At 45.2% G+C, this 26689-nt stretch overlaps 1 protein-coding gene across 3 annotated transcripts in view; it reads left to right on the forward strand.

The window, feature by feature from the left end:
* The first annotated feature begins 398 nt into the window (after positions 1–398).
* The window catches only part of lmcd1 (LIM and cysteine rich domains 1), a 90074-nt gene continuing 63783 nt past the window's right edge, over positions 399–26689 (forward strand). The window contains exon 1 of one of the 3 annotated variants that reach the window (XM_008119725.3): positions 399–735. In XM_008119725.3, coding sequence (XP_008117932.1) covers positions 709–735 — 27 coding nt within the window. In that variant the 5' untranslated portion in view covers positions 399–708. The remainder of the gene's footprint in view (positions 736–26689) is intronic. The other 2 variants (XM_062969747.1, XM_003226772.4) reach the window with 2 other exon arrangements.

Raw genomic sequence — 26689 nt, forward strand, 5'->3', positions numbered from 1 at the left:
GCTGCACCACTGGGGGCTCCACACGGGTCTTAATTCAGCTCAAAAAACTCTATAAGAATAACCTAAAATTGTATCTGATGAAAAATACTTGTTAGCTTGTGTTATCATATGTGCAGGTATTTTGAACTTCACCTCCCTGTGGCCACTTTGGTCAATGCTCAGAGATCCCTGGATTTGGGAATCCCTGCTCCTCTTGATGGAGAGACAGAGGCGGGGCAGGGGCCAAGAAACACAGTTGAGGTCAAGATTTATTTTTGGGATCCGGAGGGCGCGGTCTCCCGCCACGAAACACACTCATTTCCTCTTTCCCCGAATGAATGGGCCGCCATCCCTTTAAAAGGGCAAAAAAGGCGCCGCCTGAGTCAGAGCAAGGACTCCGGGCTGCTCCATTCATTCCCCGCCCTTCCCAGGAGGGTGAAAAGCGAGCTCAGAAACCAAGGATTAAAGCCTCGCTGCCTATTGGCTGGAAAAGTTCGCCGCTCTCCCCTGATTGGCCGGCGGGGTTTTCGAAGGAGCCCTGGGTTCCAATTTAAAGGCACTCTGTTTGCGCGTCCGCTTGCAAAGTGGAGTGGGTTGAAGTTCTGCCTCTGTGAGCCTTTCTGCAAGCAGAGACGCTCTCCTTTGCTAGTGCTGCCCGAAGTCGCCTCTGTATATCGAGATACTTGACTCACTCCGGTTAGAAAGAAGTAGAACCAGGTGGGCTGAGGAATGGATCTGAGCTCAGGAATCCAAAAGGTAAGCCAGAACTTCTAACATCAATGCAGTGCATGGCTCAGTGCTATGAAGTCATGTGAGTTTTAGTCTTACAGCAGGCATGGGCAAGCTTGGGCCCTCCAGGTGTTTTGGACTCCAACTCCCACAATTCCTAACAGCCGGTAGGCTGTTAGGAATTGTGGGAGTTGGAGTCCAAAACACCTGGAGGGCTCAAGCTTTGCCCATACCTGTCTTAAAAGGTCTTTTAGCTTCTTCTGCAGATCCCATGCTTCCATAGCATTGAGACAGGGCAGCTAAAGTGGCCTCAAAGAGTGTTAATTCCACAGTGCAGCTCCAGCCTAAGAAGTGTTGTGACCTCTAACAGGACAATTAATACCCACGAGTTAAGAATTATGATTTTGTGTTGTCAAAGGCTTTCATGACTGGAATCACTAGGTTGCAGTGAGTTTTCTGGGGTGTATGGCCATGTTCCAGAAGCATTCTCTTCTTATGTTTCACCCACATCTATGATAGGCATCCCCAGAGTTTGTGAGGTGTTGGAAACTAGGCAAGTGGGGTTTATATATCTGTGAAATGTCCAGGTTGGGAGAAAGAACTCTTCGTCTGTCTGAGGCAAGTGTGAGTGTTTCAATTGGCCAGCTTGATTAGCATTGAATAGCCAGGCAGCTTCAAAGCCTGGCTGCTTCCTGCCTGGGGGAATCCTTTGTTGGGAGGTGTTAACTGGCCCTAATCGTTTCCTGTCTGGAATTCCACAGTTTTCTGAGTGTTGTTCTTTACCTACTGTCCTGATTTTATTTCTTACCCTCCTCTCCTTATGCCTCGAGGTGGGTTACCACATCACTAAAACACACACAATCATCTAAAACCATTCTACAAAATACACATAATAAAACACACTTCTACAAAATATATATCAAAATACATTGAACAAATATTAAATATAAGATACAAGTTTAAAATTATTGATTTCATTTTATTTCTCAAGTCCTCACTCCATTTTCTGTTGGTCTGCATCGCCCAGTATTTTTCCTTATCACAGGCATTGTAGAGGGAATTGTAGTTCAGTAATAACTGGAGGATCACACAGTTCTCACCCCTGATCTGGATATAAACTCATAACTTGGTGATAAATGTAATTAAACTAAGAATGAGGTGATTTTTTGTGTGTACAGGAGCTCATGTAGCTACCAAAATCAGTGGATGCTTATTCCATTATATATGACAGTGTAGGCAAGGGGCATCCTGTATATAAAATGGCAAAATAATGGTTTTCCTTTTGGGAATTTATTTGGAGTATTTTCTAGCTGTGGTTGGCAGAATCCGTGGATGCTGAATCTGTGGGTACAGAGGGCCAACTATAGATGCACCCATTGGGGCAGATGACTTGCTTCATTGATATGGCCCAACAGAGAGCAAAAGTTTGTCATCAGTGAGATTTGGGAAACCCATGCTGGGATAGATGGCATTACAGCTTTGGATGTTAATATTGGGAATGAATGGCAGGCATTGTACTGCCTTGGCTTGGACTGCCACAGTTTTCTCCAGCTCCTGTGGATTTCTCCCCCTTCCCTTCCTGCTTGCTTAAAACTACATCCTACACCAGAAAGTATAGGTTGTAAAGTTCTGCCCCTCATTTGGTAGACTAATGGGTTGGCCTGGTACCTAGCTCTCTGGGTGCTATAGAACGAGTTCAATGTTACAGGTCATGCTCATAAAAAGGAGTTTCAGTTGCTCAACCTAGCAGCTTGAACACAGTTTCCTTCACAAGCCATGGGATTTTTCAAGTAGCTCCGTTTAAGAATCTATCCAAAACAGAAAGAAAAGGAGCCCACCCATGCAAAGCAAAACTCATTTTAACTCTCATTGCAGCTCAGCAATTTGAATCTGCAGAGTAGCTCTGAAAGTGACATTCATATACTACTTTCAAGAGGGCAATCTTGTGCATATTGGACCTTCCTTCCAGTGAAGAAGCAAAATGAGCCACAGAAAGCTGATCCTATGAAGCAGTGGTTCTCAACCTGGAGTCCCCAGATGTTTTTGGCCTACAACTCCCAGAAATTCCAGCTAGTTTACCAGCTGTTAGGATTTCTGGGAGTTGAAGGCCAAAAATGCCTGGGGACCCCAGATTGAGAACCACTGCTATAAAGGAAATGAAAACCAGTGTGATATAGTGGGTTGGGTTTAACTCTAGAGGCCAGGGTACAAATTCATTCATAGCCCCGAAATCCTATTGGGTGACCTTAAGCAAGTCACACTCTCAACCTCGGAGGAAGGCCATGACAAACGCTCTCTGATCAAATCTTAACCCCTTGCTAAGTTTACGTTACATAGGTCAATATAGAGTCTTGAAGGTACACAACAGTAATAAAGGGTGTGTTGTCCAAAGTGTACTTACTCTCACATAAATTAATTGGCCTAATTTCTATGTAAACAATGCAGAGTTCAAGTCAACACTGCATATTGAAGATTTACTTAAGGTGTGTCTTTATAAAGATCATACAACTCCCCTGTTACGTCATCTCCACTGGCTGCCAGTCTGCTACCGAGCACAATTCAAAGTGCTGGTTCTAAATGATTCCAGACCAACTTACCTGTCCAAACGTATCTCCCTCTATGAGCCACTTTGGAGGTTAAGATCATCCGAGGAGGCCCTACTCTCGGTCCCACCTTCTTCGCAGGTGTGGTTGGTGGAGACGAGAGACAGGGCCTTCTCCGTGGTTGCCCCTTGTCTATGGAATTCACTTCCCAATGAAATTAGATCATCTCCCTCCCTCCTGACCTTCAGGAAAAAACTAAAAATGTGGCTATGGGATCAAGCTTTTGGTCAGTAATTTTCAAACAGTGCAATAAGTGAATACGAAATAGTGTAATGACAAATAAACTGCTTTAATGTCTAATGTTCAATGTTTTTTAACTTTTTGAATTTTAATGTATTTGTTTATTGTATGTATTTGGGTGGCATGGAATTGTTGCCTACTGTAAGGCTGCTCTGAGTTCTCTTCGGGGTGAGAAAGGTGGGGTATAAATGTGGTAAATAAATACTATTTAAGTGTTTGGTAAGGGTAGGCTGGCATAGGTTGTTTAGGTGACAGTGTGGGACTGAATATTGTTTTTAATAGGTATTGGTTCTGAAAGTCTCAAATAAGAATACAGGCAATCCCAAAGTTACAAACAAGATGGGTTCTGTAGGGTGTTGTTAAGTTGAATTTGTTTGTAATTCAGAACAGATACATTTTAAAGAGTATCCCTAGACAAATAATATAGAGAGTTTGTGCATGCTTTGAGTAGCATAGGGAAGAGTTAACACTCCTGTGACATTTGTTTTGCAGTCTGTGCCCCCTGTTCAGAAGATTTCACCTCATTTTCTGTCCTTGTGATAATTGGATTTTGAAAAAAGGCATGTTGTGGAAACAAGGATTTATTTATTATTTATTTATTTACAGTATTTATATTCCGCCCTTCTCACCCCGAAGGGGAATCAGGGCGGATCACAATGTACACATACATGGCAAACATTCAATGCCATATGAATATAGAGACAGAGACACAGAGGCAATTTACCTTTCTCCAGCTTCCTGAGGGTATGCTCGATTCCGGCCACAAGCTGCTTCATCATCCACTGTGACGCCATCTTTGTCACACTCAAGGCAGCAGAGCACCAAGAACCATACACGGAGGCCAATAAACTATCTAATATCTTTATTAAGGAAATATATAAGAATAATAAAAACAAGTAGAAAATGTAGTCCAGAAGCAGACCTTTCAAATGAGGTCAAATATAGTCCAGAAATAGTTTGTCCAATAAATGATATTAGAGTCCAAAGATAAAATCCAATAAACCGAAACACACACTATTGCCAAACAATAGTGTGGGGAATTGTCCAGGGTCTTTCAAGGTCCAAGATAAAATCCACAACAAGGCTGGAAACAAAACTTGATTCTAGGAACAAGGTCTGTGACTATGAACAAGGCAAGGCAATTCTTGAATACTTGAATAAGCAAGGCAAGGAAACTGGATTTGCGGACTTAGCGAAGTCCACACAAGGCTGGAACACGATTTCACTCCTGAAGCTGCTCTGTTGTCTCTGCACAGAATCAACCATGCCAGGCACCTTTAACTGGGTCTCATTTTCCCGCCAAACAGGTGTCCAGCGTTCTCTTTCCCTAGAGAACAAGAAACGAAACCCAACTGTCCAGATGTGAGACTCCCTGGATTTTCCCAGGGGAAACATGGCTAATCAGTGTCTTGTTTGGCTGCAATTCTTAAGCTCCTGCGAACCCGCTCTTTCCCCTGTCTGCAGCAAAGGACTGTCTCCTAGCGAAGGGAGGTGAGAGCTGCTCAAGGTCTGTGTTAATTGGTTCTTGGGCAAGAACATCAACATCAGGCATCTGGAAGGATTCCGGCTGTTGTTGATCTGGAGAAAGCCCCATGTTTTCATCCTCATCTGCCACAGGGACACTAGGAGCGGGACTACAAGACCCATGAGGCATCACAATCTTCCTCATTCTAAATGCTGCTGGACAATTTTTATGGTGATGTAAATTAGTTAAATTAGCCTCCCCACATAAGTGGTACCTAAATTTCCTACTTGATAGATGCAACTATCGTTTGGGTTGCTTATGTCAACAATGAACAGGGCTATTTTTTATTTTAATGGTCTGGTACTCACTCTGACACTGGCTGGCTTCGAATTCATGACCTCTTGGTCTTAGTGATTTATTGCAGCTGGCTACTAACCAGCTTGCGCCACAACCCGGATTGGTGATAAACCTTCAGTTGAGACACCTTTTCCTCATGATAACTCTTTCAGGGGTGAATTTCCCTCCTGAGGGGTAGATTTCTCTCACTTTCTGTTGTCTAACCCCTGTTCTTAACTATGAGCCATTTGTAAGTCATATGTTTGTAACTCGAGGACTGTACTATGAAACAGAACCTGTATGGAAACTCAGGATGGCTGCCATTGTCAAAGGTCAGATGCCAACTGAGAGCAAAATATAGTTTATTTAAGTAATAACTCAAAAACAGCTCAGTAAATTGTCCAGAGGCTTAAAACACTTAATCTTCAGTGTTATTAAGCAGTCAAAACAGAAAAAACTCCAAAAACACGAACTGGCATATAATCCAGATTATCCAGAGATATAATCCGGATTTAAACTAAAGTACTTGAACTCAGCCCAAAAACGCAAAACGGGCTTAAAATGGCAAAACAAATGAAGGTAAGTAGTTACAAAGCCCCCAAAACTTCCCAAAAACCCAGAAGTATAGCAGCGATTCCAAAACTAAAGCAAAAACCCAAACCGGGCTAAAAGCTCTTCTTAGCGGCAAGCCACTGCAGAGTCTAAAGCCAGGCCAGGAGTTAAAGGAGCGTAGCATTGTAACGAAGTCAAGCCGATCCGAAGTCGGGATAAGAAAACAGCGTCAGGGTCAAGAACGAAGCCAGCAGTCAGCAACAGTAGACAGCTACGGAGATGAGAACGATACCAAGCCGAGTTTGGGAGCGAAGAGATATGCCAAGTCAAGTTCCAGTCCAAGGTCAAAAGGGCGAAGTCGTCACAAGAAGGTCCACGTCAAGGGATGGCACAAAAAGCCAAGACAACGGAGGCGAACAGCAGCTAATGCAAAATAGTAATAACAGTGCAGTCCAGGAAAACCCACACAATTCCAGCCCTCCGTTGTAGAATAACCCGGATCAAACTTACATCGGTTGCAAAGTCCCAAGCCAGTCTTCATGTACAGGAAACCCAATGGCGCCCAGCAACACCTTGCCACACACAAAGAATAATGGCCAAAAAATCCCCAATTTATTTAGGTTTCCTTGGGCGTCCAAACTTCCAACGCCCTAGGGTCAGGTGTCCCAAACTCCTCATCAGAATCAAGATCGCCCTGCCCACACCCAACTCTGTCCACACCTGTGGAACTACCCTCATTCCTCCAGGCAGGCCATGTGGGATCTGCTTCTGAAGATACCCAAGCCTCTCCAGCGTCCACAGCATCCATGGACCCAGATTCCTCCCCAAGATCCTCCAGAGCCCGTGCCCAATCTATGCCAACTTCCTCCGCCACCACCGGTTCCTCAGCATCCATTTCCACCTCACGATCCCCTCCCACATCCCCACACGAATCCTCCTCGGAAGACTCCCCATCAATCTCCCTGATTCTCTTCCTGTGTAAATCTTCCAGTGATCCTTCCTCGTGAGGATTCTTCCTTCCTCTCCTGATCCCACCATTATCACTCACATCCTCAGGAGACCCATTCACAACAGCCATAGATGTGGGTCAAGAGAAAATCCTTCTGGAACATGGCCATACAGCCTGGAAAACTCACAGCAACTCAGTGATTCTGGGCATGAAAGCCTTTGACAAAACTCAGGATAATTTGTTTTTACGTGCTGAATATGGGTTTACACATTGTAAGCCTGTAGTAGTTTAGAAGCTGTGAAATACAATATTCAGTTGTAATGGGGGTGCATGTATGCTGTAGAATTGATATGCTTTAGCCACTGCAGAGTAATGCTATGAAATCACGAGAGGTGTAGTTAAACACAATCTTTAGCCTTCTTTGCAAAAGAGTGCTGGTGCCTCCCAGGATTCCATAGTATGGAGCCATGGCAGTTATAATGGTGTCAATCTGCATTAATTCTACAGTGTAGATGCACCTGGGTTAAAGTACATGTTCATTTTGTCTTGCAATGCTGCTTGTGGATCACTTACATGATGTGTCAAGAACATTTTAATCAAATCCATGAATAATAAAATCTGCAAAAGTAAAAATTACAAATATGGAGGGATGCTATAGTTTCATTTACTGGGCTTTGTGCTTGCTTATTCCTTTTCAGTGGCCAAAGATGCAGGTTGTTGACTTCTCACCTAGCTTCTTAATAATGGTATTTGTTGATCTTACAATTGTGCAACTGGGAATTAAAGAATACATTTTCCCAACAACATTTTGTCAATGTGAAAGACCGGTTGTTGGTTGGTTTGTTGTTTTCGGAAAAATAACAGCCCTTAAATTCATTTTGTCTCCTGTGTATCTTAATGAAAAGATAGGATCTTAAATTTGGCAAACTGTATCTTGAAAAGTGAGGGAGTGACATCCTCTAAAGTCCACTGCTTTGCAGAAAGGGCAGCGCTTGAAAAGTTTCTTTTAAACTGTTACATAAACGGTTACATGAAATTCATAGGGAGAGGAAAAGTATCATGTTACTGTTAACATTGCCAAATATATAGTTCATTTTGTTGTATGTAACATCGCTAAGTGCTTTTCTAGGTTTTTAAACAAGTGAAATCTTAGGATGAGATTACAGCATCAAACTTAAAATGTCTCTCCAAATAGCCTTAAAAACAATTTGTACCAAATAACCCTTTGATATTGTTCCAAATTAGGTTCTGTTATGTTCAAAATATTTTCTGCTGCATTCTTTTAATTAGAAAGTTACTTGTTAACAGTGAACCAAGTTACTTGTTAGGTCCAAGTTCTAGAGTGAAATATAGCTATTACTTCAGTGTACTTCTCCATATTTGTGTTCAAAGAAATGTAACAACAGGGTTTAGGTATCTGAGGTTATTTTGTCTGATATAATGTAATTCTTTCAGACAACAGAGTGCATCTAAACTATAGGATTAATGTAGTTTGAAACCAGTTAACTGCTATGGCGCAATGCTATTGAATCCTGGGAGTTGTAAGATATATGGTTTCTTTGCCAAAGATTGCTGATGCCTCAGCAAATTACAAATCTATCATGCCCATAAACAAGGCATTGGGGATTCTGAAGTTAATCTTGTACATGTTTATATTGCAAAATCCCTTTTGCCATTGCATCTACTAGTCCAGCAGTACATGTGTATTGTGTAAATTCAAAGTGGTGGATTTGTTATAGAACATCGCTTGATTTCTCTGTCCAATCTCTCATCAGATTTTTTTTCTCCCATTTGTTTCCAGTTGAATTTAATATAGTATCTTTTCATTTCTCCTGCAGACACCTCAAGCTAAGTTAACAAAGAGTGTTTGATGGCTTTTTCAAATATATGTCGCTTGACCTCAGCAGGATTTGTAACAGTTGATCACCTCTTTCCTTATCAGCACTGTCTTGAAGTTTCCATGTTTGCTTACTTGCTTGCTTGCTTGTTTTTTTGTTTTGCCCCACTAGCTTTTCTTTTCTGTGAAAGATCTATTCCCTTTTGTTCAACATTCCCTCTTTTCTCTGATATAATTAGGTTCACTTCTTTGCTGCCTCATCACCTACATTAGGGCAGTCTTAATAAGTAGCTACCCAAGCCAATGTATAATCTGTGTGTTGTTCAGCCCATATCCATCATATTCTAGAAAGCTCCCCAACACTGATGTCTTCCCACCAGCTCTAATGTGAGCCCCATAATTTTAGTGCAAAAATACCATGATTACATTAAGGCTTCATTCCATGTTGTTGTGGTGGTGTCTCTGCCCAGGAGATGCAATGATGTGCTCCCATCCCATCTATATATATAAAAGGGTAATGAAATTTCGGCCTAGGACAAAACAACAAAACTACACATCCCTGAAACACTAAACCTGGCAGCACAACCCCTCATCCATGCCTCTACGTTCATATAACAAAAAGAAAAGAAAAATAAAGTCCTAATTAGAGGGAGAGGAATAATTGTTTTTATCCAATTGCTGCCAATTAGAAGGCTAAGCTCTACCCACTTGGTCTCCTAGCAACCCACTCAGCTCAGGGGACAGGCAGAGTTCGGCCTCACTTAGGCCTCTTCCACACTGCCTATAAAATACAGATTATCTGATTTTAACTGCATTATATGGCAGTGTAGACTCAAGGCCCTTCCACACAGCTATATAACCCATTTATAATCTTATATTGTCTGCTTTGAACTGGATTATCTTGACTCCACACTGTGTGCATTTTATCCAGCTGTGTAGAAGGGGCCTCATATAATCCAGTTCTAAGCAGATAATATAAATATACAGTAGAGTCTCACTTACCCAACATAAACAGGCCGGCAGAACATTGGATAAGTGAATATGTTGGATAATAAGAAGGGATTCAGGAAAAGCTGATTAAACATCAAATTAGGTAATGATTATACAAATTAAGCACCAAAACATCATGTTATACAACAAATTTGACAGAAAAGGTCATTCAATGCGCAGTAATGCTATGTAGTAATTACTGCATTTACAAATTTACCACCAAAATATCACAATGAATTTCAAACACTGACTACTGAAACATTGACTACCAAAACGCAGACTGTGTTGGATAATCCAGAACATTAGATAAGCGAGTTTTGGATAAGTGAGATTCTACTGTAATATGAAATAATTGCTGTGGTAGAATATTACAGAACAATATAATCTCTAAAACCAGGACAATAAATAAAGAGCAACACTCACAAAGGAAACAACCAGGGCCAGCTAACACCTCCCAAGAAAGGATTCTTCCAGAAAGTAAGCTGAAAAGGGAGTGAAGCAGTGTTTGTTACCAAAGTCATTATTATTATTATTATTATTATTATTGTGTTGCTGTGAAAATGAATACAATCTGGCTCCAAGTATTGAAAAACACTAAAATCAGAATATATAAAAATTACTGTGGTATAATAAAACAGAACAATACAATCTCTAAAATCAGAACACTAAATAAAGAACAACACTCTGAAAACAGGGGAATTCCACACAGGAAACAATCAGGGCCAGCTAACACCTCCCAACAAATTATTTCCATCACCAAAGTCTGGCAACTCCTCTGTTTTCTGAGGGCCACAAACAGTAGAAGCACATAAAATATCACAAAGAACACCACTCTGAAAACAAGGGAATTCCAGACAGGAAACAATCAGGGCCAGCTAACACCTCCCAACAAAAAATTCACTCAGTGAGGAAGCAGCCAGGCTTTAAAGCTGCAAGGCCATTACATGCTGATCATTTTGCCTAATTGCAGCATTCATACTTGCCTCCAGCAGAAAAAAAAACAACCAGAAATATTCTATATTCACAAGCTTTAGGAAATAATATCCCCTTATGGTGCAGCGTGTTAAAGCGCTGAGCTGCTGAACTTCTGAACCGAAAGGTCACAGGTTTGAACTGGGGGAACGGAGAGAGCCCCCACTGTTAGCCCCAGCTTCTCCCAACCCTAAAGTTCAAAAACATGCAAATGAGAGTAGATGAATAGGTACTCCTCCGGTGGGAAGGTAACCCTGGCGCTCCATGCAGTCATGCCACATGACCTTGGAGGAGTCCACGGACAACGACGGCTCTTCGGCTTAGAAAAGGAGATGAGCACCAATCCCCAGAGTCAGACATGACTGGACTTCATGTCAGGGGAAAACCTTTACCCTTTACCTTAACTACCACCAATTCCTCAATACTTTATTTCCCATACCACCATACTTCGCCACAGCAATGCGTGGCCGGGCACAGCTAGTATCAGTATAATTTCATGGGTGCATATATGCCTAGCAAGTTTCCCGATGCAACTCTATAGCCTACCTTTCTAGCCAACTGTTGCTTTTCTTTTGGCTAATTCTCAGTGGGGATTAGGAGACCTAACCCATCCTGCAAGAAAGCATAGTCCACAAATATTTCCCTATTATAGAATCCAGAACATGAAAAACAAAGATGCATAATCAGAGCTCATGTATATGGTCCTCCAAAGGGACTGAAATTTGAATATTCCCTTTTCAAATTTCTTTAATAATTAAGAATCCAATCGCCATGGTTGGCTTGTGTAGCCGTGGTATAGCATTCCAAATTATCAGAATGGGAGCTTGGAACAATAATCACACATCTTTATCAATGACTTGATGACAGAGTAGAAGGCATGTTCATCAAATTTGCTGATGACACCAAATTGGAAGGGATTGCCAATACCCCGGAAGATAGGTTTAGAATCAAAAATGATCTTAACAAATTAGAGAGTTGGGCCAAAACTAACAAAATGAATTTCAACTGGGAGAAATGTATGCACTACACTTTGGTAATAGAAATGAAATGCACAAATATGGGATGAGAGACACTTGGCTTGAAAACAATACATGTGAAAAGAATCTAGGAGATTTGGTAGACCACTAACTGAACATAAGTCAACAGTGTGATGCAGCAGTTTAAAAGCCAATATGATTCTAGGCTGCATCAATAGAAGTACTATATAGTGTCAAGATGGAGGAAGTCATAGACTCACTCCCTTCTGCTTTAGTCAGATCTCACCTGGAATAGTGTGTCCAGTTTTGGGTACCACAATTCAAGAGGGATATTGACAAGCTCGAACGTGTCCATAGGTGGGCAACCATAAAAAAAAAGGTTTGGAAGCCAAGTCCTATGAGGAATGGCTTAAAGAGCTGGGTATGTTTAGCTTGGAGAAAAGAAAGTTGAGAGGAGTCATGATAGCCATATTTAAAGTATGTCACACTGAGAGGGCAAGGTTGTTTTCTGCTGCTCTAGAGGCTAGGGCATGGAGCAATGGGTTAAAATTGCAGGAAAAGAGATTCCACCTAAACATTAGGAAGAACTTCCTGAGGTCAAGAGCTGTTTGACTGTGAAATATGCTGCCTTGGAGTGTGGCAGAGTCTTATTCTCTGGAGCTTCTTAAGAAGCTGGATGGGCATCTGTTGCGAGTACTTTGGTTCTGTATTCATTCATGGTGGAAGGGATTTAAACTAGATGACCCTTGTGTTCTCTTCCATCTCCATGATTCTAAAAGAAATGAAACAGGCATTACCGTATGAGAATTGAATATTTGTTGCTTATTGAAAATGAAGACCAAAATCAGTCAGTCTCTTGGAATAGTGCCATAATATCCAGGCCAAAAATCAGTTTGGTAGATGACTGCTTAATTTCTTGGATGGGGAAAGAGCTCTTTAATTTTCTTTTATTTTCTGGACATGGGGTGAACTACTGTCAACTCAAGAGTTTGGCTTGGCAATGTCACCAAGCCAATTTTAGCAAGTGTATGAAAGGAGTCTGGAATCCATTATTGTGATGACTCATGGGCCATGTAGTCCCGTTCCTAGTGCTGTTGTGACAGATGAAGAGGAAAACTTGGGTTTTCCACCTTTTCAGCCAGAAAGGGAACTTTCCCAGCCTGAATTAGAGCCCTTGCACCTGCAGGAGGTTTGTATTCCAGAAATCTGCCAAACAAGCCCTGAGTCAAAATCTCCCCCATTTTCTCGCCGTAATTATTATCTACAACAAAAAGGAGTTCAGCAGGCTAATCGCCGAAGCCTGAGAATCGCAGCAAAGCATTCTGATGATTAAGCCTGCTTTCATGAGAAATTTTAGGGAGTCATACATCTGGACACAGAGATTGACTTTCGTTTCTGGTTTCCCCAGAGAAGTGTTCTCTGGTGGGAAACGAGGCCCTATTTAGGTTCCTTGCCCCTTTTGGAATCTTGCGGAGTCAATTCGTCAGCTACTGGAGTAGCGTGTGTGGACAGCTACTCCGTTTCCAAGCCTCGTTCCTGTTTCCAAGCCTTGTTCCTGTTTCCAAGCCTTCGTTCCCAGCCTTGTTTACTTCCACGGATCTTGCCTTGCTTCCCGGACCTTGCCAAGTAAATTCCACGGATCTTGGTTTTGCTCCTCGTTTCTTGTTGCCTTGTTCAAGCCTTGTGTTCCAAGTATCAAGTTATTACCTAGCCTTGCTCAAGTTTCATGGACTAAAGGACCTTGTCATCTCCCCTCACTTCGCTTGACGAAGTGAGTGTTTCGGTTATTGGATTACAACTTTGGACCTTAATATTTCATATTGGACATTGTTTCTTTGGACTAATTTTGACCTTCCCTGAAAGGTCTACTCCTGAACTATTTCCTACACTTGCTTTTATTTACCTTATACAATTCCTTAATAAAGATATTAGTTAGATTCTGGCCTCTGTGTATGGTTATTGGTGCTCTGCAGCCTGGGTCGTGACAGTTTGACTCCGCCACCCTAAGCACCAATTAACCTAGGCCAGAATGTCTACCGGAGCCGGACCGGGGGCCCAACCACTCAGCTACACCATCGACAAGGATGAAGTGGACCGCATCCGTGATAAGCTCAATGCGCAGGAGGGAGAAATAAGGGGATTGAAGGAACGCGGAATCCGTCTCCCGGCCCTGGCGTTGCCAACCAAGTTTACTGGAGAAGCTTCTAAGGTACATGTTTTCCGTCGCCAATGCCAGGCTTATCTAGAGGCCCGTAATGCCGAGTTTCCCCAAGAAGACATCAAGGTGGCGTGGATCTACAGTCTCCTAGACGGGCCAGCGGCCAACTGGGCGACGGCACTGTTCGACCAAGACTCCCCACATCTAAGATCAGCGCAACAATTCTTAGATCACATTAAGGCGACTTGGGGGATTGAGGACAATTTGGAGGCAGCCGGCCACAAACTCCGGCGCCTCTCCCAAGGGGACAGACCCATGTCCCAGTACATAGCCGAGTTCCGAGTGCTGGCCCATAACACCGGATGGAACGATATAGCCCTCAGGACAATTTCGGGAGGGTCTCAATATCGAGATGCTGGAGGAAATCTCCAAGGTGGATCCTCCACACTCTCTTGAAGCACTCATTGATCAATGTTTACGAGCTGAAGTCATGATTGCCAACAGAAGACAATGGATCCGAGGCCAGAGCGGTAGGACCGGAGCGAGACCTCCCGCTCCCACCGGCGTCCAGCCGCGTCCAGTGTGGAGACCCCCGCCACCAGCCCCATACCCCAGAGGAAGCGAGGAGGTGCCGATGCAGTTGGGCAATGTGCGTCCCAGATTAGATGCCGCCGAGAAGGCCCGCCGCCAACGCCTAAATCTCTGTTGGTACTGCGGAAACGGGGGCCACTTTGCCAGAGAGTGTCCAGCCAAAGGGAAGCCCGCCGCTCGTCTGGCGGTGGCATCCTCCACGGAGACGAAGACGTCTGAGGCGGCTGGCGCACAGCCGGCGGGGGAAGCCAGCGACCGGGCGTAGAGAGGCTCGCCAACCCGGTCAAAAACCCCACTCAAGAGCCGCCAACCGGGGTCCTATTTCTTCTAGTGGTCACCTTGTGGTCAGTGAAAAAAGGACCCGTCATGGTCCATGCCATGATAGACTCAGGAGCCACAAACAACTTCATTGATAGAGAGTATGCCGACTCTCTGGGATTACAATATCACGACTTCAAGAACGCCCGTGTGGTGCAAGCCATCGATGGCCGCCCCCTCAAGACAGGTCCAGTAAGCCAGTGGTCGGAGCCCACCAGAATGTGGATAAGGGAACACATGGAAGAGATTTCCTTCTTTGTTACCGAGGTTCCCCACTTCCCTGTGATTTTGGGAATTCCATGGCTGACACTCCACGACCCAAACATCTCCTGGTCCAACAGAGAACTGCAGTTTGCTTCAAAATATTGCCAAAACCATTGCCTTGTAGCCAAGGTCTGCCATGCCACAGACGCTGAACCCATCATCACCTTGCCCAAGAAGTACTCAGAATATTGGGATGTATTCAATGAAAAAGAAGCCGAGAGACTACCCCCACATAGACCTTATGACTGTGCCATTGTCTTGGTGGAGGGGGCCCCGATCCCGCGAGGACACCTCTACTCCCTGACTGAACCAGAGCAAGAAGCTCTCAGGGAGTTCTTAGAGACAAACCTCCGCAAGGGGTTTATCAGACCCTCTCAATCCCCAGCCGCTTCCCCGGTGATGTTTGTGAAAAAGAAGTCAGGGGATCTACGCTTGGTGGTGGACTATAGAGCATTGAACAATATCACTAAGCGAAACCGGTATCCCCTGCCTTTGATCTCGGACCTCTTAGACCGGCTTCGAGGGGCTAAGGTTTACACCAAACTGGATCTACGAGGAGCTTATAATCTAGTTCGCATCAGGGAAGGGGACGAGTGGAAGACTGCCTTCCAGACTAAATTCGGTTTATTCGAAACCCTGGTCATGAATTTCGGTTTATGTGGAGCTCCCGCAACGTTCCAGCATTTTGTCAACGATATCTTTCAGGATTATCTAGACCGGTTCTTGATTATCTACCTGGACGATTTTTTGGTGTTTTCTAGATCACAATCAGAACATGAGACCCACGTCAGAATGGTGTTACAACGATTGCGGGACCATGGACTTTATGCCAAGCTGGAAAAATGCGCTTTTGATCTACAAGAGGTAGATTTCCTGGGATATCGTGTCTCGCCACTAGGGCTCACCATGGACCCGGCAAAGGTTGCAGCAGTATTGGAATGGCGGGCGCCAACCAACAAGAAAGAGGTGCAACGTTTCTTGGGGTTCGCGAACTACTACCGCAAGTTCATTCCAGACTTCGCCCGCTGGTCTGATCCAATCACCAGCTGCATCCGTGGGAAACTGCCCTTCCGCTGGACAGAACAAGCAGAGAAAGGGTTCCAGCAACTAAAGAAATTATTCACGTCCCAGCCAATCCTTCAGCACCCAGATCCTGAAACCCCTTTTGTCGTGCAGGCGGACGCCTCCGATGTGGCGATTGGGGCTGTACTCCTACAACCAGTGGGAGATCATCTTCACCCTTGTGCCTTTTATTCCCGTCAATTGACCGCACCAGAGAGGAATTACACTATTTGGGAAAAGGAACTTTTGGCCATAAAGGCAGCCTTTGAAACTTGGAGACATTGGTTAGAAGGGGCCAAATTTCCCATTGAAGTCCATACTGATCATCGGAACCTAGAGCATATAAGAACTGCCCGCAAGCTAAATCAGAGGCAACAACGCTGGGCTTTATTCTTTGAACGTTTTAACTTCCAAATCCATTATGTAACCCCAGCCCAGACCAAGCAAGCAGATGCTCTGTCACGGAAACCGGAATATGCTGCAGGGCGCAAAGAGACCATTGAGTCCCAGCTGCTACAGCCCGAGAACTTTGCCACGCTCACAGTGGGAAACACCAAATCCACTCCCATTGAATCAACTCCCTCTACTCCAGGGCCCCTTTGTGCTCAGGAAATCAGGGCTAGTCAGCAAGCAGATGCCTGGGCACAGGACCAACTTCGCCAAGGACTACATTTCCCCTTTTCGCTTAAGGATGGGCTACTCTGCTATAGAAATCATGTCTACATTCCTCCAGGACCGGGCAGGGAAAAAGCACTTCGTCTGTGTCATGACTGCAAGCCAGCAGGGCACTACGGACTATTTAAAACCATGCATTTGATCCTAAGAGATTTCTGGTGGCCCAAGATCCGCAAGGATGTGGAAAAATATGTCAACACCTGCCCAGTATGCCAGCGCTCCAAGACAAGAAGGGAAAAGCCCTCAGGGCTTCTGCATCCCCTCCCTACCCCATCTCGCCCATGGGAAATAATCTCTGCGGATTTTATCACTGATCTACCACCTTCTTGTGGATTCACCACAATCCTAGTGGTGGTGGACCTTTTTACTAAGTTAGCCCATTTCATTCCCTGCGATGGCCTTCCCACGGCCAAAGAGACTGCAGATTTATTCCTTCAACATGTTTTCAGATTGCATGGATTGCCCAAGAGTTTGGTCACAGACCGTGGGTCCCAATTCACCTCTCGTTTCTGGAAAGCACTACAAAAACTATTGGGCATAGACTCTCGTTTATCTTCGGCTCACCATCCCCAAACGGATGGGCAAACTGAGCGCACCAATGCCACTCTGGAACAATACCTTCGCTGTTATGTGAACTACCAGCAGGACAATTGGGCTTCCCTGTTACCGCTGTCAGAGTTTGCCTATAACAATGGTGTCCAGGCCTCGACTAAAGAAACCCCGTTCTTTGCAAACTACGGCTTCCATCCACGTTTCTTTCCTCCTGTCATTGAAACCTCAGAAGTTCCCGCAGCCGAAGACTGGCTGCAGGAACTCACAGCGGTGCAACAACTTTTGCTCCAGCAACTAGACCAAGCCAAGGAGGACTATAAACGTCACGCGGACAAACATCGCCAGCCGGGGCCCGAAATCAAGGTAGGAGACCGGGTTCTTCTGTCCACTCGCTTTTTGCCCTCCCATCGCCCTTGCCGGAAGTTAGATGCCCGTTTCATTGGTCCCTATCCAGTGGTGGCGCAACTTAACCCCGTGACTTTCAAACTCCAACTTCCGCGCTCTATGCGCATTCATCCAGTGTTTCATCGCTCTCTGCTCCTTCCGGCGGATGGTGTGCGCCCTGATGTAGACCGGCCGGCCCCCACTCCTATTTTGGTGGATGGGGAGGAGGAATTCGAGGTTCAGGACATTTTGGATTCTCGCTTTCACCGCCGCTGCCTTCAATATCTCATTGACTGGGTGGGTTTTGGTCCCGAGGAACGCTCTTGGGAAGACGCTTCCACAGTTCATGCCCCAGATTTAACCCGCCGTTTCCATCAGACCTATCCCGCCAAGCCGCGGCCTCGCGCCTCGGGGAGAGAGTCCCAGTTTGAGAGGGGGCTTGAGGAGGGGGATAGTGTGATGACTCATGGGCCATGTAGTCCCGTTCCTAGTGCTGTTGTGACAGATGAAGAGGAAAACTTGGGTTTTCCACCTTTTCAGCCAGAAAGGGAACTTTCCCAGCCTGAGTTAGAGCCCTTGCACCTGCAGGAGGTTTGTATTCCAGAAATCTGCCAAACAAGCCCTGAGTCAAAATCTCCCCCATTTTCTCGCCGTAATTATTATCTACAACAAAAAGGAGTTCAGCAGGCTAATCGCCGAAGCCTGAGAATCGCAGCAAAGCATTCTGATGATTAAGCCTGCTTTCATGAGAAATTTTAGGGAGTCATACATCTGGACACAGAGATTGACTTTCGTTTCTGGTTTCCCCAGAGAAGTGTTCTCTGGTGGGAAACGAGGCCCTATTTAGGTTCCTTGCCCCTTTTGGAATCTTGCGGAGTCAATTCGTCAGCTACTGGAGTAGCGTGTGTGGACAGCTACTCCGTTTCCAAGCCTCGTTCCTGTTTCCAAGCCTTGTTCCTGTTTCCAAGCCTTCGTTCCCAGCCTTGTTTACTTCCACGGATCTTGCCTTGCTTCCCGGACCTTGCCAAGTAAATTCCACGGATCTTGGTTTTGCTCCTCGTTTCTTGTTGCCTTGTTCAAGCCTTGTGTTCCAAGTATCAAGTTATTACCTAGCCTTGCTCAAGTTTCATGGACTAAAGGACCTTGTCATCTCCCCTCACTTCGCTTGGCGAAGTGAGTGTTTCGGTTATTGGATTACAACTTTGGACCTTAATATTTCATATTGGACATTGTTTCTTTGGACTAATTTTGACCTTCCCTGAAAGGTCTACTCCTGAACTATTTCCTACACTTGCTTTTATTTACCTTATACAATTCCTTAATAAAGATATTAGTTAGATTCTGGCCTCTGTGTATGGTTATTGGTGCTCTGCAGCCTGGGTCGTGACAATTATGGTTTGCCATGGAGTCTTAAAACTTGAATATTCACTCACTGTAATTGCTGTTGATGCTTTTAGCAGCATATTATGTATAAAAGAGAAGCCTTGGGTAGGGCAGACATTTCAAAGCTAGAAGGACTGGTATTAAATGTGAAATGAGCAGCCTTATGTTCAAACTAAGACAATTTAATGGCTTCCATCTCTGAACATTGTTGGAAACACACTAGTGCTAAAAACAGATGTAAGCTCATGATTCAAGCCCACTAAATTCAATCAGTTTCTTCAAGAGAAATAAGTATTTGTTTTCTTTTCAAATCCTCCAAGCATCAAATGTCAAAACTGGATTTCAAAGGATTCAGATGTCATATTTCTATCTAGAACATGGATAGCACCATATTGCTATATATAAATAGATTTATTTATAGTTCTGCCCAAGGTTTGGTTTTTGAAGGAGAACAGAGGTAAAATGTTGCAGTGTGAAGGCCAACCACAGAACATAACAGATACAGAATATTAATCTGTGTCTTACAGGCAAGGATGGTGGTAATGGAACTGTATAAGGCCCAGCTCCTCTTGTTAGACTGCCCCACCCACAGTTTAAGAATAGCCACTTTTCTGTTAGTTTTACGAAGGTGAAGCTTAAGGAGACCCCTCAGTAAGTTGGCCCACCCCTTTTTGCTTGGGGAAAGAGAGCCATTTTTAGTTTGGGGTTATTACCACCAGGAATTTGGGTAGCAAGATGTGCCTGTAGTTGATCCCAGCGAGATCCAGGTTTGGACAAGCCATTTCAAGCCAATAACTAATCTGGGAACCCATCTGGCTGTACTGGCCTACCTCTGATCAGTGACAGTCTGGAATTTCCAGCACCTTCAGCGAGGTGCCAAGCTTCAATAGGAGGGACCCACTCTCTCTACCTCTGATCTGACCACCTTGGGCACCCAGAGGCCCCTCTACCAGAGAAAGTGAGCAAGGGAGACTTTCATCTGTTCATCTCCAGAATAAGCCACAACCAGCAACAACCAGTTATCTTCAGACTTTAAGTATAGACTTTGTTGTGGGAAAATCAAGATAGTTCCTGGGTAGAGAAAGACCCAAGACCAATTAATAAATCATTATCATTTCTTGAAAACCATAGCATGGACATTGATTCTATGGGGTTCCTTGCTCAAACAGGAAGGCAATCCAGCACCCCCCCACCCCCCAAGCTGATAGAAAGTCGGGATGTGTTAATGCTAAAGATATTTAAGGCAGCTCAGGTGCAACAGCACAATGGGAAAACAGTACCTTTTAATCATTGGAAAGATGTCATTTGTAAGGTCTTCCTACATACTGCAACTTCTCTGCAAGATCCTGGAGAAGGCTCAGATTTCTTACCCTCAGTCCTGTGAAAAGTGACTCTAGTTTCCACCAGCTTGAGATAAAAAAGTGAATCAAATAACATTTGTGCAAACTGAATTTGCTGGTGGCTTGTTTCAGTGGAAATTTTAAAACCTTCACACCTTTCTCAGATTGCTCCTTCAAGAAAATTAGTTGCCCAGTTTTACATTTTGAGCCCTTGTCATTTTGAGCAGAACAACTGAAAACATTTTTTTTAAAAAAAATGACAAAATATTGGGCCTGTCTCTCAGCTGAGCTGCGAAACATGTATTTTAGCAATATTTGCCGTTGGTCAGATCTGGATTTGCAAAGCAGTCAGTCAGTGCAGTAATTTAAAAACACACTGCTTATGTATCTCGGGATGCTTGTTGCTTAAAATTGCCTGCACTCTCTATACACACTTTCATGGAATATGCTGCCTCGGAGCATGGTGAAGTCTCCTTCTCTAGAGGCTTTTAATCAGAGGCTGGATGGCCATTTATTGGGGGGCACTTTGATTCTGTGTACCTGCATGATGGGTTGGAGTGGATTGCCCTTGTGGCATCTTCCAACTCATATGATTCTATGACTATTTTGAAGAGACTCTCACATTACTTTAGTATGTGAGATTATTGTGCCATATGGTTGCTCATATATTTCTAAAGTTGCAGATTTTGTGGTATGGATTTTATAGCTTGACATTGGCTTTGTGCTAGGTGTGAAAATGGCCTTGGAAATTGTAGTACAGGGATGAGTTGCATTTAAATTTGTCTTTGTTGATTTTGTAACTCCCCCCGCCCAACTCAGTCTTTTGCCAGCACAACATAACCATTCTGCATATAATTCTTCCTTTTCTGTACTTCTAATCAAGTTTAAGTAATCTAACCCTCCCTGCAAGATCCTGGAGAAGTTTTTCATCAAAGCCTTGATATTTTTCTAGGCAAGCAAATAAATGTGTACTCAGTTAATGTACCAGAACATTGTTTCGGCTCATGGCAATGTGATCATTCCAGTGTTGCAGGAAGATGTGAATGTAAACACTTTGATAAATGCTGCAATGAATAGCAAACAGATACAGTACTACTTGATGCTGTTGTCTAGAGCCAAAGAGAAGATGCCAGATCAAACAGTCAGCCAGATATGGTCTATGGTGGTTTCCCGGCAGACCAGCATGTGGTCAGTGATTGGAAGCAAGAGATAGGAGACCATATAAATCCATGAAGGTAATAATAGGGAACTGTGCTTTACAGTCACCAAAACTTCTGCATGGGGATTACTCCAGAGTAGATATGCATGAAATTAACTTGTTGGGCAGGGAGCTGGGCACATATGGAAGACAGGCTCCGTTGTGATCACTTGAAGGTCTGAACTAATGTTGCACATGTACAGGTGTACATCCTGGGGACCTCTCCATGTCATTGGGAACCATATATCAGAAATGGGAAAAGTGTGAACAATGGCCCCTGTGCAAATGTACAAGGCTGTTTGTGTGGCTTCTGTTCCCTCACGTATACTCTACAGACAAAATTGTCACAGGTAATGCTCTCCTGTGATGACCCATGGGCCTTGTAGTCCTGCTCAGGACATTGTAATTCCTGATGAAGATGAAAACTTGGGTTTTTTACCTTCCCAGTCTGAACTGGATTCCTCTCAGCCAGATCTTTCCCAGGCAGATCTGGGAACCTTGCACCTGCAAGAAAGTTGTCTCCCAGAAGTATGTCAAACAAGCCCAGAGCCTACTTCTCCCGTATTCTTGCGCCGGGAGTTTTGTAAACAACAGAGAAGTTTGGATTCAGCTTCGCGCAGGAGTGCGAGGATTGCAGCTAAGAATGTGGCCAATTAAGACTGCTTCTCGTGAGAATCTTTGGGGAGTCTCACATCTGGTCTCAGAGTTAGCTTTCGGTTCTGATTCCCAGAGAACTGCTTCGGCGGGAAGCTAGACTCTATTTAGGTGTTTTACCCGCGTAGTAACTTCGCGGAGTCAATTCGTCAGCCTACGGAGCGAGTTGTGTCTGGACAGCGCGCTCCGGTTCAAGCCTCGCTCCTGCTCAAGCCTTGCCTTGCTATCCAGCCTTCGCCTTGCTTCCCAGCCTTTGTTTATCTACGGACTTTGCCTTGTTTCCCAGGATTAATCCTTGCCTTGTTCCACGGATTTATCAAGTTATTCCACGGACCTTGTTCTTGTTCTTAGTTACCTTGTTCCACGTTCAAGCCTTGTTTCAAGTATCAAGTTATTTCCTAGCCTCGCTCAAGTTTCATGGACTAAAGGACCTTGTCATCTCCCCTCACTTTGCTTGGCAAAGTGAGTGTTTCGGTTATTGGATTACAACTTTGGACCTTAATATTTCTTATTGGACATTGCTTTTTTGGACTAATTCTGACCTTTCCTGAAAGGTCTAATTCTGGACTATTTTCTACACTAGTTTTTATTAACTTTATATAATCCTACAATAAAGATATTAGATAGATTCTGGCCTCTGTGTATGGTTATTGGTGCTCTGCAGCCTGGGTCGTGACAGTTTGACTCCGCCGCCCTAAGCACCAATTAACCTCGGCCAGAATGTCTACCGGAGTCGTACCTGGGCCGAGCGGCCAGCCGATTACCTACACCATCGACAAGGAAGAGGTGGACCGAATCCGTGATAAGCTCAATGCACAGGATGGAGAAATAAGGGGTTTGAAGGAACGCGGAGTTCGTCTTCCGGCCATGGCGTTGCCAACCAAGTTTACTGGAGAAGCTTCTAAGGTTCATGTCTTCCGTCGCCAATGTCAAGCTTATCTGGAGGCCCGTGCTGCCGAGTTTCCCCAAGAAGACATCAAGGTGGCATGGGTTTACAGTCTTCTAGACGGGCCAGCGGCCAGCTGGGCGACGGCACTGTTCGACCAAGCCTCTCCGCACCTAAGATCAGCGCAACACTTCTTGGACCACCTCAAGGAGACTTGGGGAATCGAGGACAATTTGGAGGCAGCCGGTCACAAACTCCGTCGCCTTTTCCAAGGAGACAGACCTATGTCTCAGTATATAGCCGAGTTCCGAGTGCTGGCCCACAACACCGGCTGGAACGATGTAGCCCTCAGGGGACAATTCCGGGAGGGTCTCAACATTGAAATGCTGGAAGAAATCTCCAAGGTGGATCCTCCCCAGACCCTCGAGGCACTCATTGATCAATGTTTACGGGCTGAAGTCATGATTGCCAACAGGAAACAGTGGGTTCGAGGCCAGGGCAGTAGAGCCGGGGCAAAACCCCCCGCTCCCGCCAGCGTTCAGCCACGTCCGGTGTGGAGACCCCCACCGCCAACCCCATACCCCAGAGGAGGCGAGGAGGTGCCGATGCAGTTGGGCAATGTGCGTCCCAGACTAGATGCCGCCGAGAAGGCCCGTCGTCAACGCTTAAACCTCTGCTGGTACTGCGGGAACGGGGGCCACTTCGCCAGAGAGTGCCCAGCCAAAGGGAAGCCTGCCGCCCGTCTTGCGGCGGCGTCCTCCACGGAGACGAAGGCGTCTGAGCCGACTGGCACACAGCCGGCGGGGGAAGCCAACGACCGGGTGTAGAGGGGCTCGCCAACCCGGTCAAAAAATCCATCCAAGAGCCGCCAACCGGGGTCCTGTTCCTTCTCGTGGTCACATTATGGTCAGCAAAAAGGGGACCCGTCATGATCCACGCCATGATAGACTCTGGAGCTACCAACAATTTCATCGATAGAGAGTATGCCGACTCTCTGGGATTACAATATCATGATTTCAAGAATGCCCGTGTGGTGCAAGCCATAGACGGCCGTCCCCTCAAGACGGGCCCCGTAAGTCAGTGGTCGGAACCCACCAGGATGTGGATAAGGGAACATATGGAAGAGATTTCCTTCTTTGTTACCGAGGTTCCCCATTTCCCTGTGATTTTGGGAATTCCATGGCTGACTCTCCACGACCCTAACATCTCCTGGTCCAACAGAGAACTGCAGTTTGCTTCACCGTACTGCCAAAACCATTGCCTCGTAGCCAAGGTATGCCATGCCACAGACACCGAGCCCATCATCACCTTGCCAAAGAAGTACTCCGAGTATTGGGATGTATTCAATGAGAAAGAAGCCGAAAAATTACCCCCACATAGACCTTATGACTGTGCCATTGACTTGGTGGAGGGGGCCCCGATCCCGCGAGGGCATCTCTACTCCCTGACTGAGCCAGAGCAAGAAGCTCTCAGGGAATTCCTAGAGACAAACCTTCGCAAGGGGTTCATCAGACCCTCTCAATCCCCAGCCGCCTCCCCAGTGATGTTTGTGAAGAAGAAGTCAGGGGAACTACGCTTGGTGGTGGACTACAGAGCATTGAACAATATCACCAAGCGGAACAGCTATCCCCTGCCTTTAATCTCGGATCTACTGGATCGGCTTCGAGGAGCCAAGGTTTACACCAAGCTGGATCTTCGGGGGGCTTACAACTTAGTTCGCATCAGGGAAGGGGACGAGTGGAAGACCGCCTTCCAGACCAAATTCGGATTATTTGAGTCCCGAGTTATGAATTTTGGTTTATGCGGAGCCCCCGCAACGTTCCAGCATTTTGTCAATGACATTTTTCAGGACTATCTAGACAGGTTCTTGATAATCTACCTGGACGATTTTTTGGTGTTTTCCAGATCACAATCAGAACATGAGAACCACGTCAAAATGGTGTTACAACGATTGCGGGATCATGGACTTTATGCCAAGCTGGAAAAATGCGCTTTTGATCTACAAGAGGTAGATTTCCTTGGTTACCGCATCTCGCCTCTAGGGCTTTCCATGGACCCAGCCAAAGTTTCAGCAGTATTGGAATGGCGGGCGCCAACTAACAAGAAAGAGGTGCAGCGTTTCTTGGGGTTCGCGAACTACTACCGCAAGTTCATTCCAGATTTTGCCCGCTGGTCCGACCCCATCACTAGCTGCATCCGTGGAAAGCAGCCTTTCCGCTGGACTGATCAAGCAGAGAAAGGGTTCCAGCAACTAAAGAAACTATTCACCTCCCAGCCAATTCTACAGCACCCAAATCCTGGAACCCCTTTTGTGGTGCAAGCGGACGCCTCTGATGTGGCAATTGGGGCTGTACTCTTACAACCGGTGGGAGATCACCTCCACCCCTGTGCCTTTTATTCTCGTCAACTAACCACACCAGAGAGGAATTACACCATTTGGGAAAAAGAACTACTGGCCATAAAGGCAGCCTTTGAAACTTGGAGACATTGGCTAGAAGGGGCCAAATTTCCCATTGAAGTCCACACTGATCATCGTAATCTAGAACATCTAAGAACTGCCCGCAAACTAAATCAGAGGCAGCAACGTTGGGCTTTATTCTTTGAACGTTTCAACTTCCAGATCCATTATGTGACCCCAGCCCAAACCAAGCAAGCAGACGCCCTGTCACGTAAACCGGAATACGCTGCAGGACGCAAGGAGACCTTTGAATCCCAACTGCTACAACCTGAGAACTTTGCCACGCTCACGGTGGGGAACACCAAATCCATTCCCATTGGTTCAACTTCCCCTACTCCAGGACCCATCTGTGCTCAAGAAATCAGGGCTAGTCAGCAAGCAGATGCCTGGGCGCAGGACCAACTTCGCCAAGGTCTGCATTTCCCCTTTTCGCTTAAAGATGGGCTGCTCTGCTATAGAAATCATGTCTATATCCCACCCGGACCGGGCAGAGAAAAAGCGCTTCGTCTGTGTCATGACTGCAAACCAGCAGGACACTTCGGACTATTTAAAACTATGCATTTGATCCTAAGGGATTTTTGGTGGCCCAAGATCCGCAAGGATGTGGAAAAATATGTCAACACCTGCCCAGTATGCCAGCGCTCCAAGATACGAAGGGAGAAGCCCTCAGGGCTTTTACACCCCCTTCCTACCCCATCTCGCCCATGGGAAATAATTTCCGCGGATTTCATCACTGACCTACCACCTTCCTGTGGATTCACCACGATCTTAGTGGTGGTGGACCTATTCACCAAGTTAGCCCATTTCATTCCCTGCGAAGGCCTCCCCACGGCCAAGGAAACTGCGGATCTATTTCTTCAACATGTCTTCAGACTACATGGATTGCCCAAGAGTTTAGTCACAGACCGTGGATCTCAATTCACCTCTCGTTTTTGGAAGGCACTACAAAAACTATTGGGCATAGACTCTCGCTTATCTTCAGCTCATCATCCCCAAACAGATGGGCAAACGGAGCACACCAATGCCACTTTGGAGCAGTATCTTCGCTGTTATGTAAACTATCAACAGGACAATTGGGCTTCTCTGTTACCACTGTCTGAGTTTGCCTACAACAATGGAGTTCAAGCTTCTACAAAA

Source organism: Anolis carolinensis, chromosome 2 (assembly GCF_035594765.1).
Source record: "Anolis carolinensis isolate JA03-04 chromosome 2, rAnoCar3.1.pri, whole genome shotgun sequence".
NCBI classification, from domain to species: Eukaryota; Metazoa; Chordata; class Lepidosauria; order Squamata; family Dactyloidae; genus Anolis; species Anolis carolinensis.